At 38.1% G+C, this 19,282-nt stretch overlaps 1 protein-coding gene across 21 annotated transcripts in view; it reads right to left on the bottom strand.

Moving 5' to 3' along the window:
* Nucleotides 1–19,282, bottom strand: part of CFAP20DC (CFAP20 domain containing) — a 227,086-nt gene that overhangs the window by 41,084 nt on the left and 166,720 nt on the right. For 18 of the 21 annotated variants that reach the window (XM_005600500.4, XM_070238737.1, XM_023620167.2 and 15 more), the window contains 2 exons: nucleotides 15,808–16,011; nucleotides 6,286–6,347 (listed from right to left, as the gene is read on the bottom strand). In XM_005600500.4, the coding sequence (XP_005600557.3) occupies nucleotides 6,286–6,347; nucleotides 15,808–16,011 (266 nt within the window). The remainder of the gene's footprint in view (nucleotides 1–6,285; nucleotides 6,348–15,807; nucleotides 16,012–19,282) is intronic. The other 3 variants (XM_070238735.1, XM_070238736.1, XM_070238744.1) reach the window with 1 other exon arrangement.

Here is a 19,282-nt window from a genome sequence, read left to right as displayed (position 1 = left end):
CATGCAAAGCTCTTAAGGCGGAACCAAGCCCGGAGTGTTTGAGAAAAAGAGAGAGGACCATGGTGTTTTATACACAGCGAGCAAGGTGCACAAGGGTATGAAACACAGTCTGAGAGGTGGGCATCTGGGGTGAGGAGTGCGATTTGATCCTATGAGCAGTAGGAAACCTCCGGGAGGTTTTACGTTGGGGAATGCCTGGGTCCCGTTTGGGTGTAACACCACCACTCTGGTTGCTGAGTGGAGAACAGACTGTAGAGGCCAAAGGAGCAGAGAAAGCAGGTAGGAAGCTCTGACATTTGTCCAGGTGAGAGATGATGGCACTTTGGGTGAGGACTGTAGCAGTGAAGAGAGAGCAGTGACTGGATCTGGCATATACTATGGTTGGAGGGAGCACCACACAACTTGCGGAGGCTGGACATGGGGTGGGTTAGAGAGAGAAAACAGAGATCACTCTTGGTTTCTGGCTTGAACAAAAGGGGGATGATGGTGGCATTTTCTGAGATGGGGAAGACTGAAGAAAGAACAGATGTGTAGAGGAAGAGAAAACCAAGTTATGTCTTAAATGCTTACATTCGAGGTATGCGTTAGATATCCAAGTGGCTATCTTTCAAGTTGGCAGCTTGGATGGATGAGTCTGAAATTCAGAGGAGGGCCAGGACTGGAACTAAAACTTTGAGAGTCATTGGAATAAAGAAGGCATTGGAAGCTATTATTATAGCTCATACAAATAATACATGTTATGTTATACATTAAAGATTAGGGCCATTCTAATGGTTACCAATGTCTATGGATCTCTGGGTTGGCAGGGAGTGAAATATGCATGGAAATTAGATTTAAACTCTGTCTAAACAAAAGCCTCTCATAAAACCTCAATTTTATCCTGGTTCTGAATAAAGCAATACCATTGACCTCCTATTTTCAGGAAAGGGAAGAGAAATTCTTGGAAAGATGTAGGAAATGATTTGAAATTTAACTGGTTAACATTCAGGGCGAAGCTTTTCATTTCTCCATGAAATGTATCTGGGCCTTCCTCCACCCTCCCTGCCTCAGCTCAAATGCTGATGGAGCTCCTACCCTCATCAGGCCTGTGCTGACCACCTCAGGGAGGAGAGAGAGGACACCACCGTGCCCTCCAGGGACTAGGAGAACTGAAGGGTCTTCAGTCAGGACCTGGAACCAGACTCAAGGGAAAATCACTTCCATCAAAGGAGCAGGTACGAATTTGTGGGATGCGACTGTGAAATGAGAGGCACCCACATCGACAGCTTTTCCTAGTTAAAGCTAATGAGAGAAACGATGAGAGCAAAAATTGATGCCTTTGGTTTTATAAACAAATCATTAAGATTTAATGCAAAAATATAGATAATAGAAAACAACAATAATACTACATTTAGAGAAACTAATTGTTTGCATTGTTAATCAGGAAATCCTCTGTTGTGCTTTGGTCTGAAGGAGGAATAAAAATCCAACTTACTTGTTTTAAAATGATTCAGATTTAAACATTTGAAAAGGAAAATGACATATAAGTTCCATATTTAATTTTATTTATTTAAACATTTTCTCTCTTTTGTCTTGGGGGGAAAGCTTAAGCAATAGAGGAGAAGCCCATCAGGCTGAGTCGCAACAAGTGGAAAGAAGAAAAATGAAGCCACTGTGATCAGGCCAGAGTAGTATTTGTGGGTTACGATGACAGGCCAGCTTGCCTCAGTCAGGCCGGCTGAGCCAGCCAACGAGAAATGAGGTCGGTGGTTATTAATCATTTGTCAAAGTCTGCAGGGCTTTATCAGATAATTATAGTCATAAGTATGTTTATACCACACAAACATGTGGCAAAGCTGCAAAGCATTCAAGCCCCAACACAATCTGCAATGACATTTAAAAAAAACTACAGATAAGCGATAAGTCATACAGCAAACACTTTAGAAAACCATGCCATTCATTACTGATTGGGCATTCTAGAATTATTTTCTATACTGTTTATTTCCATAAACATTTAGAACTGTACAGAGCCTTTGACTACATTCCCTCCTCCCCTCAATTTTCCAATGAGTTGTAAAAATAGCAAGTATAATGATCCTTTGAAACGAAAGACTGGCTATCGGCTCCATCCATATAAACAGACAACCAGAACGTAATCACAGTTTATTTTTACAAAACCCACTCCTGAGCAAAAATATCTTGAGCTGTTCTGAAGAATCTCCATAAATACATAAATAGATGTGCCTAAGGGACAGCTCTAAACCCCACAAACCAGTAGATGGCACTTTAAAATAAACAACTTAAGGTTGCAAACAGCATCCATTTTGCTCTGTTGGCAGCATGTAAGTTTACATACTAAGAAACACTTCTCAACATGAATGAACTGTGAAATTGTTTCCTCCTACCCAACACTCCTCTAAATTGTATTTAGATTATGTTAGCCATTTCTGCACCTTGTCATAGAGGCTGTCAATGCCCCAAGAGGCGAAGTGGGTGACCACTGGAGGCAAGTGCCCCAGCATCTGAGATGCTGCCTAAACATCAGTCAGTATGTTAGGCAAAAATAATGGGAAACATCACACCCATGCCTAACAGTACAGGGCAAATGGCTTTGTTCCAAATCTAGACACGCACGGGAATATGATGAAGTGAACCATGTGTCTTTCAATTCCTAGATTGTAAACTTCTCAGGAAATGATTACCATTGTATCCTACCTCCAACTAATGTCACGCATTGCCCTATGAGTGCAAGTGAATTCTTTTACTTTTAGGAAAACAATATATGAATATATGCAGTGTTTTAGTTATTTTCATCCTAGAGCCAACTCTTCAAAACCCAAATTTGCCTGCTTTGTGGATTGCATACTATCTACTCTCTTTACCTTTAATCATAAACACATAAAACTAAGAAGATAGTTATGTTGCAGAAATAAAAATCTTTCCAGAACAAAATGTAAATGAAAGACTTTGGGGATATTGGTTGTTCTGTTACATTAATGAAGCTAATTGAAAGTTGACCCTTTAAATATGTATGTATGTGGGTATGAGCATATATAATTTTAAAATCCTAGGTTCTTAGGTCTCTGGAGTAGTTGCAGATATTTCACTGGAGCTAATGTGGCCATTTCACCTCCTAAAGGGCATTATCACGCTCTCTTCTGGGTGGACCGGCATACACACATATCCCCCATCCGCATCATATTTGCATTACTCTGATCACAACCACATTTAATTCAGGATATCAAGAGCCTACTTGCTTCTCTTGTACTGTTCAGAGCCCCTGTATGTCAAACTTTCAATCCAGGATTCAAGTTAGATACTTGCTTATCCAAAGGGATAGACTTAGAGACTCATCTTTTCATTTCATATACTTTTTTCATATGTATTATTGGCATCTTTTAACTTTATGTTATTCCTTTTTTTGTGAGGAAAATTGGCCCTGAGCTAACATCTGTGCCAGTCTTCCTCTATTTTATGTGGGATGCCGCCACAGTGTGGCTTGCCGAGAGGTGCTAGATTGACGCCCAGGATCCAAACCTGTGAATCCCGGGCCACCGAAGCGGAGCACGTGAACTTCACCACGATGCCACTGGGCCAGCCCCAGTATCTTTTAACTTTCAAGTTCTGTATTTTAGGGTCTAACACATACTATATATTTGTAAGAAATATAATAAACACAAACCTTAAGAAGACTCATAGCTTTCAGTTCTAAGTTAAATTACATGTATTACATGATTCAATTTATCCCATTTTTATATGATGATCTATGTTGACCTCATAATTTTATCATCTTCTTTATTTATGGCCCAGTAATGCCCTTCTGCCAATTCTCCAAGCTACTGGATTTACGAGCCAAGGGCCAAGCCACATAATCTGCAGGATTTCTCAACAGCTATATAATAATTTTTTAGGAAACTGGTGGATAACCTGCTGGCAAGTGGGATTGCTGGCATTTTATTTTTTGCTTTAGAATTTGGCTTTTTATTTTACTATGTAAAAATATAAGTTAATTTTTCCTAAATGAGTGAACATTTAATTGGTTAAATAAAATATGCTGTCCGTTTAGTTGGTGAATTTTCTTATATTCTATCTTTGGAAATCAAATTTTAAAAGAGATATTTAAAGCCACATATTACCACATCTAAATGTTAATTAATTAATTAATTATCTCATCCAATATCATGAGGCATGTTTTCCATATAGGGCAGTGTTCCCTCTGATAGTGGAACTGGTTTTCACATGTAAAATCTATAAAGAGTCTCCTCACTGTCACAGAGTCATAAAGCTGGAAGTGACCTCAGAGAGCATGTAACTCAATTCCTTTCCTTTACTCATGAGGGTGTTCATATTATAAGATGAGGTCTGGACAGGTTGACTGGCTTGTCTGAGATAATATACTGGGGTTAGTAGCAGAATTAGAAATGAGAATTAGGTCCTCTTTCTCGTTTTATTGAAACAAAAGGCTCCACTTTCTAACATATCTTACTATCACTTTCATTTGTTCAGACTACAAATCCTGACTTTGTTATAATTTGGACCAAAGTTGGATTTCCAGTTACCTTGAATGTTTACTCATATGTAGACAGAAATAGTTTGTTGGTTAAATCTAGATGAGCTGCAAGATTGCAAGAGACATATTCACATATCAAGAGATAACTGATTTTAGAAGTGTTAAAATACCTTTTTATATACACTGAAACTATAATCTTAATTTTGAACTCCTCATTATATCTATTTATGATAGTGATAAGTTCCCCTACTAGATAACACAAAAGAATGATCAGATCAAGTGTATAGACCAGGAACACTTAGAAGAGATTACTAATAAAGAACATATACTCTGCCTATGTCATGAATATTCTGGGATCCATTAAAAGTCCTATAAACCATGTAGGTGGTCTCTTGGCAGCCATGGCTAGTTTTATATGGCTTGTTTGGCTGTTCCTTACTGATTGGACCAGAAGTGAATACATGGCCCAAGCTAGGTCAATCACATTCTCTCTCCTGGAAAGAAGGAATTGGGATTCAGACACAACCTGTCAGCCTCGGCATGTACTTTGACTATAATATGTAAACCGAAGCTGTCAGACAGCCATATGTGATGTGACTGAGAGGCAGAGAAGGCTGATGCTTAGAGAGAATGGAGGAGATAGGAAGAAACAAACAGTGATGGAGTGAGGATACTGCCTGCCTGCCCTTGGGTTTCAGGATACAGCCCTGTATTATTATTTAACCAATCTCCCTGTCCCTCCCTCTGTGTGTCTCTCCCTCCCTGTCTCTGTCTCCCGCACTTTTAATAGTAGCTAAGTTGTTTTTCATATGTGCACCAAATAAGTCTTAATTCAGACACTGTGTAATAGGTATCATACTCCGGAGGCAGAGCTACAACGCTATCAGTGGTGTTTTGGTCCATCCATAGGACAACCCACAGTAGTACAGGTGAGAGAGCTTGATAATGAGATGCATTTGGATAATGAGATGCATTCCAATAACTAAGATCCTGTGGGTGGAGCTCAAGACAGACTGATTTTCAATAAATTCTTAGTATTTAATAAATAGTAATAAAGCAATCCTGATTTATACTGATAAACTAGTTTATTTAGCTATTTTTTAGAAAGCCATATAATACTACAGATATACTACTACATATATGTCAAAACTCAAATTCAAGATTTGCTTGTCTCTAATGAATCTAAAATAATACAAGTCTTCTATATTGACAAATGACTTATACGTCAATGACATTTTTGAAATAATTAAATAATTTTCAGATTATGAACTTTGAAATTATGAAAAAAGAGAGTGGACATTTGAACTCATATAAGCTATCCTGATAAATTTAAAGGCACCGGGTAACACAAAAAAGATTCATGCCTAAAATGTACTAAACATCAAATTATCTACTACAATGAAATATCTATGCAAATAGAATGTTACCGAATAAATTAACACTTAAAGAGAGCTTGCTATGTGCCAGGAACTGTGTTAAGAATTTTTCATGAATTAGTTCATATAATACTCCCCGAAATACTATGAGGTAACTATTTTGCCTAAATTACTCTGAGTTAAATGACTTGCTCAAAATCCCACAGGCAGAGGTGTTATTGTTAAACCTACGTAGACTGTTAACCACTACACCATCGTCTAAGTAAGAAAAGTAGACTGAACTAGAATTTCTAAAGAAAAGAACTTTGGAAGCCCTTTGAAAGTTTTGAAAAACAATTTCATGAAACCAAGAAAAATGCATAATCTTCTAAGTAATCTTTTTTTTTTTTTTTAAACATTTAGATTATTAGTGATCCTTACCGGGGGTTAGATGGAGAAGGTGGATTCATTTCTTTCTGATAGTGACGACCCTGATTGACAGGCTGTAAAAGACAAAACATTTGTGAGGTACTAATCAGCAAGATGCTCTTTACATATGCTCTCATGTGCACTCTCATTACCATAGTTTTTTCCTAAGAAAGAATCTGCAACAAGCGACTGGTTTATTTACAGAAGAGTCAAAGGCTGTTTAGGAGATCCAGCAAATAACAAAGTGGTAGATATGAGAACACACAGGTTATTTTAATGGCTAGTCACTGGACTAGATAGCACCTATGGTGTAATTAAAGTTCATGTGTGGAATCCTCGTCCTTGTAGAATTTTTATGCTGTTAACATTGGTTGATATTTCCAGATCCAGCAAAACAAAACAACTCATCTCATGGAATTAATGCTGCATAGCAAGTATCATCAATAATCCAGAGACCCAGAGATACAGAATATGTATTTATATTTCAATGTTAGTAAGTTTGCAAGGATAACTTCTTTTTTCATTAGTGGAATTACACATGTAAATCTTAGGTCAAAGTGGTCATTTTCCCCAACTGTATAACAAAACCTCAAGTATTAATTAATGAACCGAAAAAAGTGATGCCAATACCTAGCAAAAACGTGAAATCTCAATTATTTCCTCCACAAGAAACCTTTAAGTTACTGCCTATTTCAAAACATAGCTAAATACTACATCCGATGTAAGCCTTAAACCCTTGCCTCCAATGGAACTTGATGTTTTTTCTTTGTTCTATAAAGGGAGAAAATTCCATTATGTCCAACACAAATTCTCTTTGAAAACATCACCTCAAAGTATTTTTATTATATGGTTAACAATCATGTAATTCTAATATGAAAATCATTTTTAACATTCTCATTTTATTACAGGTTGAAATTTGGTATACATTTTTGAATTGCATTTAAAGGGCTTCAGTTACTTCCTTACCCAATGGGGTTGGTGTTCAGGTTTTGTCACCCATAATGTGGCCCCACAGTGCTCACCCCAATAAAGGAAAACAGTGTAGCAATGGTGCCTGCACATATAGAGCATGTGTTCCCTATTTTCCACATATTTTTTATTTTAATGGGTCCTAAAATATTAATGATGTGGGTGATGGGATTTTTTTTTTACAGTAAACAGTCTTCCTCTATAAATAATCTCTTGGAAGTGTTCCTTTAATTTAAATCAAACACCCTGTCTGATAATCACAGTCACTTAGCCCGACTCTCTGTGATGCACCGTGAATTTAAATGTACTGTACTCAGTTACTTTGGTAATTGAACCAATATCAATGCATCACCATTTCAGTAATAAGAAACTACAGCTGGGAGGACAGTGGAGGGAAAAACATGTCATAAGACATATTTGATCTCACTAGAGAAATAAGACGTTCAACAATCTGCAAGTGAAATTTAGTTCTATGATTTAGGCTTTATTATTTCACAGCAAAAAAGGAATTAGTAAGCAAAGGCCTAACAGGTTCTCTAGACCAATTCACACTGGTACAGAAATACTCTGGATAATACATTCACTGGTATTTGTCCAGTATTTCAGCTGGCCTCCAGTGAGTGGACTTCTCCTCTTTACTCTCAAAGGCACTTCCATAACTATCTAAGCATCACAGTGTTGATATTCAGCCAAATTTCCATTTTCTTAATTTTATACCATTAATTCTATTTACACTTGTCCTCAACAGCCTTATTTCAAATTATTTACTCCATCCTCTGGAGAATAAAAATGGTTACAGACTCCTATGTCATTTGTGACTCAGTTCTCACTTAGACTACACAGACTGACTATTTCCATGTTTGCTCATGTTTACATGAAACAGATCCAATGATATGAGGAGTAAAAGAGAACACAATCAATAAAAGACTCACATTCATAGTGATTTTTAAGTGTTAGAAAATAAAAAATAACCAGGGGAAACTTTTCGAAGTAGTAAGGACTGTTGACATGAATAGATAGACAGGTAAATAAAAAAATTCAGTTAAAATAATTGTATGATAATGGAACTTGGTCTGAATACCTGATTCCTTTACTTGATTTTTACTATTGAAAACTAATTACCAAGTTGTTACCCCAAATTATTCAATAACCAATTTAAATTTAATAATAACATGTCATGGCAGAGTATTCCAACTTAGACATGTAACTGCTATAAACTGACTTATAAATCCCAAATGCTAATGACTCAGTTGGGGAAGGACGCAAGTCTTGCTTTGGAGTGGATGACATAAAAATTGGGTGGCCCCAATTCCTCCTGTCTGTACACATCTCCCAATTTCATAATCAGACTCAGGGAGAGGAAGGGATTATGGCAATGACGCAGCTAAAAGCTCCTTCAAGATATTTCAGTTCTCATAACTTGGCTTTGATGCTTTGAAAGGGCAGAGCTGTCACCTGGATGTGGTCTTTTCATTTTCCTAGGCCCAAATCAGAATGAGTGAGAATGTGCCTAATGTTTCTAAAAGCTCTCTGAACATGGTGAGGCACAGGTCGGAGGGACAAGATGGGCTGTCTGAAGCCAGATGTCCCCGTCCACAAATGGAAATAGATAGGTTTCCATATATATGCAGCAGTAAACCTATTTCTACTTTTCTAGGGAGGTAACATCCTGTGAAAGCACCAGTTAAAAAAATAAAATTGATTTTTTTGACTTTAGAATTCAACCATATTTAGAGAACAGTATAAGGAGAAGCAAAGGAAGAGCAACAGATACCTACAAATAGCTATGACTATAATAAAATAGCAGTAACTGATATTTATTGAGTGCTTACTCGGTATTAATTCCTTGATAGATATTATCTCATTTGATCCTCACAGTAATTCTATAAAATAGGTAGGATTAACAGTTCCATCTAACAGAAGAGGAAATTCAGACACTGGGTGTTAACCCAAGGTCCTGCCAGCCAGGAAACACTGGAGCCAGAATTTGAACCCAGGCAATCTGACTGCATGGTTTACCCCCTTAACCACTAGGTTGTAGTGCTTAATCCAGCTCAGGAGTTCACCTAGAACAGTGAACACCTAAGCTTTTGAATAACAAATATGACAAAATCAGTTCAGTTTATGGCAGGAAAAAAAAAGTGGTCCCAAAACACATTTATTTGAAATATATAAGACTATCTCCTTATCATAAATTAAATTCACTTGATTTCATCCTTATGGCATGTTGCTATATATTTAAAATTAAAGAAAATAAGTTTTGTCACACTGCTAAATTTAAGACAAACATGAGACACAATAGACACTACTCTGAGAAATGAGGAGTGTTTATTTCATGGGGTGACTTTCATAGTCACTAAACACAGAACAACTCCCACATTTCAGTATTTTCTCCTGACAGCATAGATATTACACTGACTCTAATATCAGTTTTCGTATATCATTTTGATGGTGATATAAGACTACCTGCTCATCTGATTTATCTGCAGCTTAACACAATCAACTACTTACCTTTTTAGTTCAGGAGAATTAAAAGAAAACTCATTACACCCAAAGAGAACTGAGGCCTTAACGAATCTGTAGATCAGAACAAATTAAGACCTATCAACTATAAAGAGTCTGAAATGCCAACATATTATATATTGAACACACAATAACCAGCCATCGTCATGTGAAACGCTGATACGCCGATGAGAAAAGAAATGAAAGCTGGGACCTTGTCCTTTTGGTGGCGCTGTTGCTATGCACTAGCGTCAGAAAACCTGCACTCAGATACAGTTAACTACTGCCCAGCACAGGAAGCTTTGTTTTTCCACCATCAAGCCGCTAGAAATTTTTGGGTGAGGGAGAGAAGTGAAGGCTAGATAAAAGCACAGGAGATAAGATAATCCTGCCATGTTAAAAGGTAGAGACAACATTTTCATGTTGATATGTTAAACCCATGAAAATGGCAATAATGTTGCAAGGTTAATCAAGACCATAAATAACTTGTCTGAGAACCTCACCATATGCTTGTACTTTTATTAAGTGCGTTTTGCCTCGTTTTTCTCCAAATATTATGCTCTGCAACGTGCCAAGTTGATGAATGCATGTGATGAGCTTTTTATAAAAAAATAAGCTGAGGAGACTAATGTGCTTGATATTAGATTATGGGCATCCTTAACTTGAAGGAATGATGGCTTTGGGGCGTCTGCTTACAGGGTAGCATGCACACGACACATGCTTTTCTTGAATCTAGTTAGATGCAGGACAGAAATAATGAAATATTGAAATAATGAAATAATGCAAGAGAGTTCATTTGTAAAGCTCTGAGGGGGTCAGTCTGGATTTTCATGGTTAAGCTCACATCAAAACAAGCACAACAGAACCTGTGCCCATCCTTATATACCTCAGTGGTCATAAAAAGGGAAAATGTCCTAGAAATCTTTTCTGATCACTCAAGTGGCCCTTTGAGGAGAGTAACTTTGGGGGAGCAGCAGATTACAGTGGGCACGAGCTTCCTCTGCTAGGCACGGGGCACATGCACTCCTTGCACTCATTCAATTCTCACCATGCCGATACGAGGAAGGCCCTTTGTTATTCCCTTTTTATAGGCGATCCTGTCAGTAAATAGCAGAGCTGGGATTGGAGCACAGGTAGTCTAATGTAGAGTCTGTATTCTTTTGATCATCACATGAAGCTGTTCCCCTTCATAACTATTCCTTTTCCTTAAAAAGAAACCACACACAGACACAAAAACACAGACACACACACAAACACATGCACACTCCAAGACATGGTTTTATGCTACTGTCAATCAAAATCCCTCACCAAAATAAAATTCACTTAAGAATCCATTATAACCAATTCCTAGCTCCCTTCCCAAGGCTGCCTAAAGCCCAGTTTTTGAATAAATCTCATGAGGGCTACTCCTAACAGACACCCTCTGAAATCGATTACTTGTAGCTTGGTTTCCACAGAAGTTGTAAAGTATTGTTTTAATTGAATTTGGTTCTAAGAAACTTTGAAAAATTTGTCTGTCAAAGGCCAATGGATTTCTCAGTAGGCTGTATTTATTTAGCAAGAGATGCCTACAAAAGCCAATTTGTTATGAGAAAGATGGTTACATTTAATTACACTTTTAAATGACTAATTTATTATATCTAAACACCTTTTAAATGGTACATATTACTCTGAACTGTACAGATGCTAGGAAAGCTGAGGAATCAAAGCTTGTAGTAAACACAATAGATTTTGGTAAAGACTCTTCATTTTACTCTGCATAAGCTTTCTGGTTTCAGACTGCAATGTGTGTGGAGTCATTAGGTAAAGATGCTAAACTGAATGTGACCTGCCTAACTCTCCTTTCTCAGCTATTGGTCATCCAGCCCTGCCCAGAGAGAGATTTTTTCCTTTGTGTGCATATTTAATAATATCAATTTATCAAATCTTGAATGTAAAATATTACCTGCATCATTCAGGATGTATTTAAGCAAAGCAAAACTGATTTTATTTTGAAATTTTGATGAAAACTACCTTTAGAGTAAAAAAGGAATCTTTTAATATTATTGATTGATTCGTTCAACCAACAATTAACAACCAGCAGTGACTGAGTGTGCCTCGGTCTGTGCTCGGCCAGGTTCTGTGCTTGGCATGGTCCTGCCTTCAAGGAGCTCACAACCAGGCCTGGGGGATATTGGTAACAATGGCTACCTGATGTGGTCAGTGCTATCACTGAGCCTGAAGAAAATGGGAACCCAAACAAGGAAGTAGATAATTCTGTGCGGGGTAGCTGAGGGTCAGAGAGACCCTCTGTCATGAAGCAGTGACATTTGAGCTGGGCCTTGGAAAACACAGAGTGTTCTAGGTAGAGAAGAAGGATGGAGGGTCTCCAGGCAGAGGAAAGACCATGATTGACATGATCTGGACAAAGGGCATAGCATTGATGGGCGGGCTCCACAGCGTAGCTAGAGTATGGAACAGTACTGTTATGTATGCTGGGTGGGGGGTGGGTAGTGATGGTGAGACAAGCAAAAACTTACTTCAAGTCCTGTTCAAAGTGATGGAGAAACAAAGGCACTAAGAGGAGGTTATCCTGTAAAAGGAGAGACTCCTCCCTCACCTCCATAGACTTAATTCTGTTCCTTTTCAGAGCTTGGAATTCCTTTCCCCCTCTTCCTACCTGGTGAGCTCGCACTCATTCTTGATCTCTGGCTTAGCTGTAGCCTTCCTGTGAAAGCATCCCTGAAACCAACAGGTAGAATTAATAGCTCCCTCTCACGCGTTCTCATAATTCTTTGTTCTATCATCACTTACTACCCTGACTTACAGTGAGCTATTTACTCTCTGCTTCCCTCCAATATTGTGAACATCTCAAGGCTGGATAAAGCCTTATTTGTATCCCCAGCATAGTCCACAGCATATTGTACCACTCAAAAGAATGTGTGGAATGAATTAATGTGAGACAGACAAGCTACGTTGTGGTGAGAGTTATCATAGAGGTACTCCTGACTCTAGTGTCAGAAAGAAAGGTATGTCTCTCACAATGAGGCTGGGAGAAGGACTACAGAAGGCTTTGAGGGATAATCAGATACAAGGTACAAGGATATGTGCGGAGTGCATTTAGGGAGTTACAACTGGGACTAAAGCATGGAGTAAAAGGAGGGGAGCAGTGAGAGATGAGACTGGTGAGGGAAGCAGGTCTCAGATCATGGGGGCCCTGTATGCCAAACTAAAGAGGCAACGGGAGATATGGAAAGGCTCTACATAGGGAAGAGAGAAGATCTGGGCTTTAGAAATATCACTGTAAATAATAATGGTAATAATAATGACTACTCAATTTATTAAATGCTTATTATGTCTCAGATACAATGCTAAGTGCGTTACATCACAACTTGGATCTGAACCTTGGCAATCTGACTTTAGAGCAGATGCTCCTAAGCATCAGGCTATGGTGCTTAGACTGGCGGTACAGAGGTATTAGGAGATTACTGAAGGAATTCAGATGAAAAATAAAGTGCCAATGCTATGGTATTAGGTAGGGAGGGTTAAGAGGTAAAAAGGAGAGAGGGTTCGCAGGATTTGGAGATCAACTGGGTATGGAATGGAGCAGTGGGAGGAGTGGAGATGTATTCCGGATTTCTTCTTTGAATGCCAGTGTAGATGGTGCCACCACTGAGATACAAGAAAAGCAGGATATCATTGTGATAAAGTTATGAGTTCTTTCATTTCTTCTTTTTCATTGTCCCTATATAACTTATAAAGAGAAAGGCATGAGCTCTCAGAAACACCACAATGATTCTTGTAAATTGCTCTATTTAAACTCTATATGAGCAACAAGATGCAGAGTTCATTAAGGAATGCAATTTTCCATTTGGTGATAGTTCCAATATTGAAATAGACCGAATTTGATGCAATAATAAACATATTTTATGAATACCAAAGGTAGGCTTTTCAATTATTTTCTCTGTCTAAAAAATACACTGTTTTCAATTTCTCATTTGGTCAAATAGAGGGGTTATTAAGATCATTACCAATGGTGTTATTTTTGGCTGTATACTTTTAGAGCAGAGTAGTTGTCATGCATGAGGACTTCAGTCCTTGCCAGAACAGGACAGTGATGAGAACACGGTAACCAGGGCAACCAAGAGTTCAGCCTTTTCAGTCCATAAGTAATCATTCCTCAGCTTGCCCTTTGCAGTGTTGGTCTCTGAGCTACTTCATGACAGAATGAGCTCGTTCAGGAGGCCACTGTTCTCTTTCTTACTTTCGGTTTAAACGACTGCTGAGGTATATTTTATAAGAAAGGCAATGCTTCAATTCCATTGTAAATTGCTTTGGCAAAAATCTGCAACTTACTCTTATGTTCTTAGATCTGGCTACAAGGGTAATCTGAGTAACCAGCACACAGGGGTATCTTTGCTGAGTGGGTAGGTACTCTTTGGCACCAAGGCTGCTTGAGTTATTACTCATACTTGATCATTCAGTTTAATGAAAGCACAACTAAGGCAAGAGAAACCTGGAGGTTGGGCAAGGGGAGGATAAAGAACACTAATGAAAAATTAACTTCATTTTCCTTCTGCATTTCCTTAGAGCCAATGTGAATTCCTCCTCCATGAAGACTTGTAAGTTCTCTCTAGAGCAGAAATCTCACCTTCTGCTGGATATGGGTAGCACTCATTTGACGCTTAGGTCTCATATCGAGAAGTCACCACATCATGGTGGTAAGCAGCCCAGACTCAGGGGTGATGCCAAACTAGTTCTGAATCACTTTACTTTTTGACAAGAGCCTCAATTTTCTCATCTGGAAATGGGAACTCAGTAGTGCTTACCACACAGGATAGCAGTAAGGAGTAAATCAGATAACACACATAAGGTGTAGTGCCAGGGCCTCAGAGATTTCTAAGATCTACAGAAGTATTAGAGACCTGGAAAAAAATGGACTTTAAAAATACAAAAAGAAAATTGCAAAATTAATAAATATTTAATTAAATACTTTAAAACACAAGTTGTTTCCTGTCAACTACACTTGAACTCAAGCTTTACATAATTTTATACAAACATGAATCAAAGTTACACAATTTTATAGTTCTTTTCAAAAACTGTATAGTAAAAAAGTCATATTTACTATTGGATGAAAGTGTATTTTAATATTTGATCTGATGTTGAATGTGGCCTTATGAGTAAATGTTCCTTGGGCCTATGGAAATCTTAAAATGTCTCTAGGCTTAAAGAAATGGTAGCTCTGATTACCATTATTATAATAATGATTTTATTACTCTGGCTCATGACATTTCTTGTGCTGTACAGGACTGTGGTTTCCATGTTTCTGCTTTGTCTTTCCAGCTAAGCCATAAGATCCTTGAGGACAGTATTGTGGAGAACGGACTGAATCAAAACAGTGGGCTCTGCTCTGGGCTCCACCATTGACCACGTGTGGAAGCTTGGGCCTAAGATTTAGTTTCTTCACCTGAAAAACAGGAAGACCTTGATCTGCTCCAACTCCTCTGCCAGTCCATAGGGAGGATGAAGAGTCATATTTAAAAGTGCTTTAACTGTATAAACAGCTGGGACAATAGGAGCCACTGAAGCACCTGCAGCATCTATCATGGTCCGTAGACACAGGGAGGAGTCAGTAAACATCTGGTTACTTCCACAGAAGGTTCTTTTCTGCCCTCATATCTAAACAATACTTACTATATCTATATTCTCTTCCTTTTTGTTCATTCATTTAACAAATATTTATTTAGCAAATATTGACCCCTTTCTATGTGCCAGGGCTTGTGCTAGGAGCTGGGGATGCAACGGGACACCCATAGTCTACAGTACAATTATTCTTTTTTCTTTCAATGTATGGTTTTATGTATCATCACGTAATTAACATACATTATCTGAAGGCAAATATGACAATTTAAGAAAAGACAATGCCCCCAGACCTAAAGCGCTATTTCAAAGTGGGCTCTGAATATTTCTCATGGGGAGTGTTTTCACTTTGGCCCTAGTTTTCCCAGGCCAGGCTGGGTTTTGTGAGAAAGAAGCCTGTTCCTCGTTAAGGCAATAAACAAAGATGCAAAGCCCTGGACTCACAGGCGGCAGGCAGGAGTTCCAGGTGGTTGTGTCATCACTGCTGGTACTTATGCTGACATTACAGTTGTCAACCTGGGATGCACTCAGGCCATGGGAAGCCCCAGTGTCCTCCAGTTCTTCATTCTGTTGCCGCCGTAGGCTTGCCAGCATTTGCAACTCGGATTCACTCATCTGGCTGGGCTGATAGTTTCTCCAGTCATATTCCTGACCAAGAGAGAATAAAGTGACAGATCAAAGGGTCACTTGGTCTTTCTTACTTTTATGAGCTACCAACAAATGTCACTCCACAGCCTTAACCCCTTCTACGGCTCACTAGTGACAGAGGCCCAGATCCTTGACACGCCTTTCCACAATGCCTACACTGCACCTGCCTCACCTTGTCTTTTAGCTCTGACACATCAGCCACACTGTCCTTCATTAAGCTCCTCAAAAGCATCAAACTCATGCCTGCCTCAGTGCCTGTGCACAGGCTGTTCCCCTGAGCCCCGTGTGCTGGCTAACTCCTACAGGTCCTTTAGGTCACAAATGACATGTCATTTCCTTAGGCAAGCCTTTTCTGATAACCACAAACTGGGTCAGCTCCTCCACAATCTGTGCTTTCATAGAATCTTAAAGTGTTCATTTTTAGCATTTATCACAGTTGCAGTTATGTAATTATTTTTGGAGTTCACAGGTAGTCTATGAGCTCTACAAAGCAAGCACCATGACTGTCTTACACCCATTGTATTGCCAATGTCTGGTGCTCAACCAGTACTTGAAGATAGACTAAATAAACAAAAATTCAAAGCAGGTTTTTTAAAAAGAAAAATCACTTTCCATAAAAAAGTCCAGTTTATGAGGGAATTGATGAATTTCATCATTCTGAACATTATGACCAAACACATTCAACTTACATTAAGATCGAGATGACTAATGCTGTTAAAAGCCATTACGTAAAAAGTGAATGTAAGATGGGAACATGTAAGGTCTGAAAGCCAGAAAGACCTTGCAGCTACAATAAACACTTAGAGGGATACGGACTTCACATTGAATCTGTCAGGCACATTTTTTTCCCCCAAGAATACTACCACAGAACTTTAGAGGCTAATATAAATATTCTTTCAATGTACAGGACAGAAATTGGCATATGGAATTTTTAAAACCTTTCCTTTCTCTCTGGCCCAAACCAAATCTGATAGTAAATGTTAATTTCAACGATGCTAAAATGCTAGCTTCTCATACGAGCAGTGTGATTTACACCCAGGATGTAATGTAATTATACGCCATCCAGGATGGCATATAATTTAAAAACAATTTTGAAGTTTTCTTGTACATTTGGAAACACTGATTGTGCTCAAAAAGTTTTTTTCTATGACAAAGAGAATGTTTTAGATATTCAAACCTCTACACTTACTTTCTCAGAGGACCCTCTGAAATAGCTACTGCCTTCTCTTGCCTCTTCTTTGCCTCGTAGGGATGTAAAAGGTTAAGACAATATAATTTTGAAAAAAAAAAACTATTGGTGTTCCTGTGACATTAAAAGCTTTTTAATAAAGCATTATCATCATCATAATTTGGGGGTTATGAAAGCTTGTGATCTAATAATGTGATGTGGAAGTTTTTTGGAAAGTTGCCTGTGGAAACTCACTTAAATTCTTACAGTTCATGGCTCCAGCAGCTTGGCACCCTGAGAGGCCATGCAATCGTGAATTGGAGATTTCATTAGTATTTAATATGCTTTGAGAGTTCTTGGGGCAAAAGAGATAAGAACAACAACATTTATATTCCAACAAAAAACATTAAAAAAAGGGAGAAAGAAATAATTTAAATTCAAAAGAAATAGTTGGGGGAAAAATAAACATGAGTAAAGATGCTCAATATCATTGTCAGAGAAATACAAATCAACAGCACAATGAGATACCGTTCAAACCCATTAGGATGGTTATAATACAAAAGACAGACAATAACGAGTGCTAGTAAGGATGTGGAGAAATTGGAATCCTCATACACTGCTGGAGGGAATGTAAAATGGTACAATCACTTTGGAAAAGTTTGGTGGCTCCTCAAAACATTATACGTAGGTTACTACGTGGCCTAGCAATTCACTCCTGGGTATATACCCAAGAGAACTGAAAACACATGTTCACAGAAAAACTTGCACACGAATGTTCATAGCATTAATGTTCATAGTCAAAAAGGGGAAACGACCAAACGTCCATCAACTGATGAAGGGGTATTTGTTTATCCATACAATGAAACAGGATTCAGCCATAAAGAGTAATGAAATACTTACACATGCTCAACATGGATGACCCTTGAAATCATGCTACGTGAAAGAAGTCAGAGACAAAAGATCACAGATTGTATGATTCCATTCATATGAAATGTCCAGAATAGGCAAATTCATAGAGACAGAAAGTAAATTAGTGGTTGCCAGCGAGTTGGGGGAGAGGGAATGGAAACTGACTGTTATTGTGTGTGGGCATTTGCAGTGATGCAAATGCTCTGAAATAAGTTCGTGGTGATGGTTACAGAATCTTGTGCATATACTAAAAACTCCTGAATTGTACATTTTAATAGGGTGAATTTTATGGTGTATGAATTATATCTCAATAAAAAAGGGAGTTCAGTAATCAGAAGTGAACAGGATCAGTCATCTGACTTTAGGTTCAACAGTGGACAAATGACTTCTGTCCTTCACTTCAGTTTTCTGTCAAGAAATGGAACCAAACATTCTAATGTGTCGCATAGACATGTTATTTCCCTTGTCACTGCCAATACATGCTTTTACAATGAAAAAGGAAATTTTATTTTCTTTTTCACAATTTTTCTTAAGAAGAAAGCTTTAATATGTACTTAGTATGACTGATTTATCCATTTAATTTATTAAATTAATCCACAGGCCTGTGCTGTGCCTGACGTACAACCCTAGGTGCTAGGACAGAAAAATAAGACAGAATGGGACAGTGGTTAAAGCCAGAGACATCTGAGTCTGGGCCCTTGTGTCACTATTTATCAGTTCTATGTAATTGGGCAAATTACCTTACCTCTCTGTGCCTCAGTTTCTTCATCTATAAAATAGGAACCATAGTACATACTTCATGGGATTTTTGTGGACTAAATGAAATAATATATATCAAATGCTTAGCATAGTACTTAACAAAGAGCTATACTAGGGGTCTCCAAACTTATTATTTGCACTTTTAGCAGAAAATGTTTGAGTATGTACCTCCCCAATATATGTTTATGTATAAACTAAACACATGTACAACTCTATTAAAATAGTATGGATAGCATTAAGCATACACCAAAAGAAAATAGAAATTAAAATGGCTGAGCTTTAAAAAATAAAAGGAAATAGTTTTAAAATTTTCTTCCTGAAGCTCAATGAATTGTCTTTGGTACACACCTCCTGGGGTGAGTACATCCCTCTTAGGAGACGACTGAGTTGGCAATCAGTATATACACTCTGTGTTGTTATTTATTCTCTCCTCTC

Source organism: Equus caballus, chromosome 16 (genome assembly GCF_041296265.1).
Source record: "Equus caballus isolate H_3958 breed thoroughbred chromosome 16, TB-T2T, whole genome shotgun sequence".
Taxonomy (NCBI): Eukaryota; Metazoa; Chordata; class Mammalia; order Perissodactyla; family Equidae; genus Equus; species Equus caballus.
The sequence above is the reverse complement of the archived record's forward strand: the minus strand, read 5'-3'. Positions and strand labels throughout refer to the sequence as shown.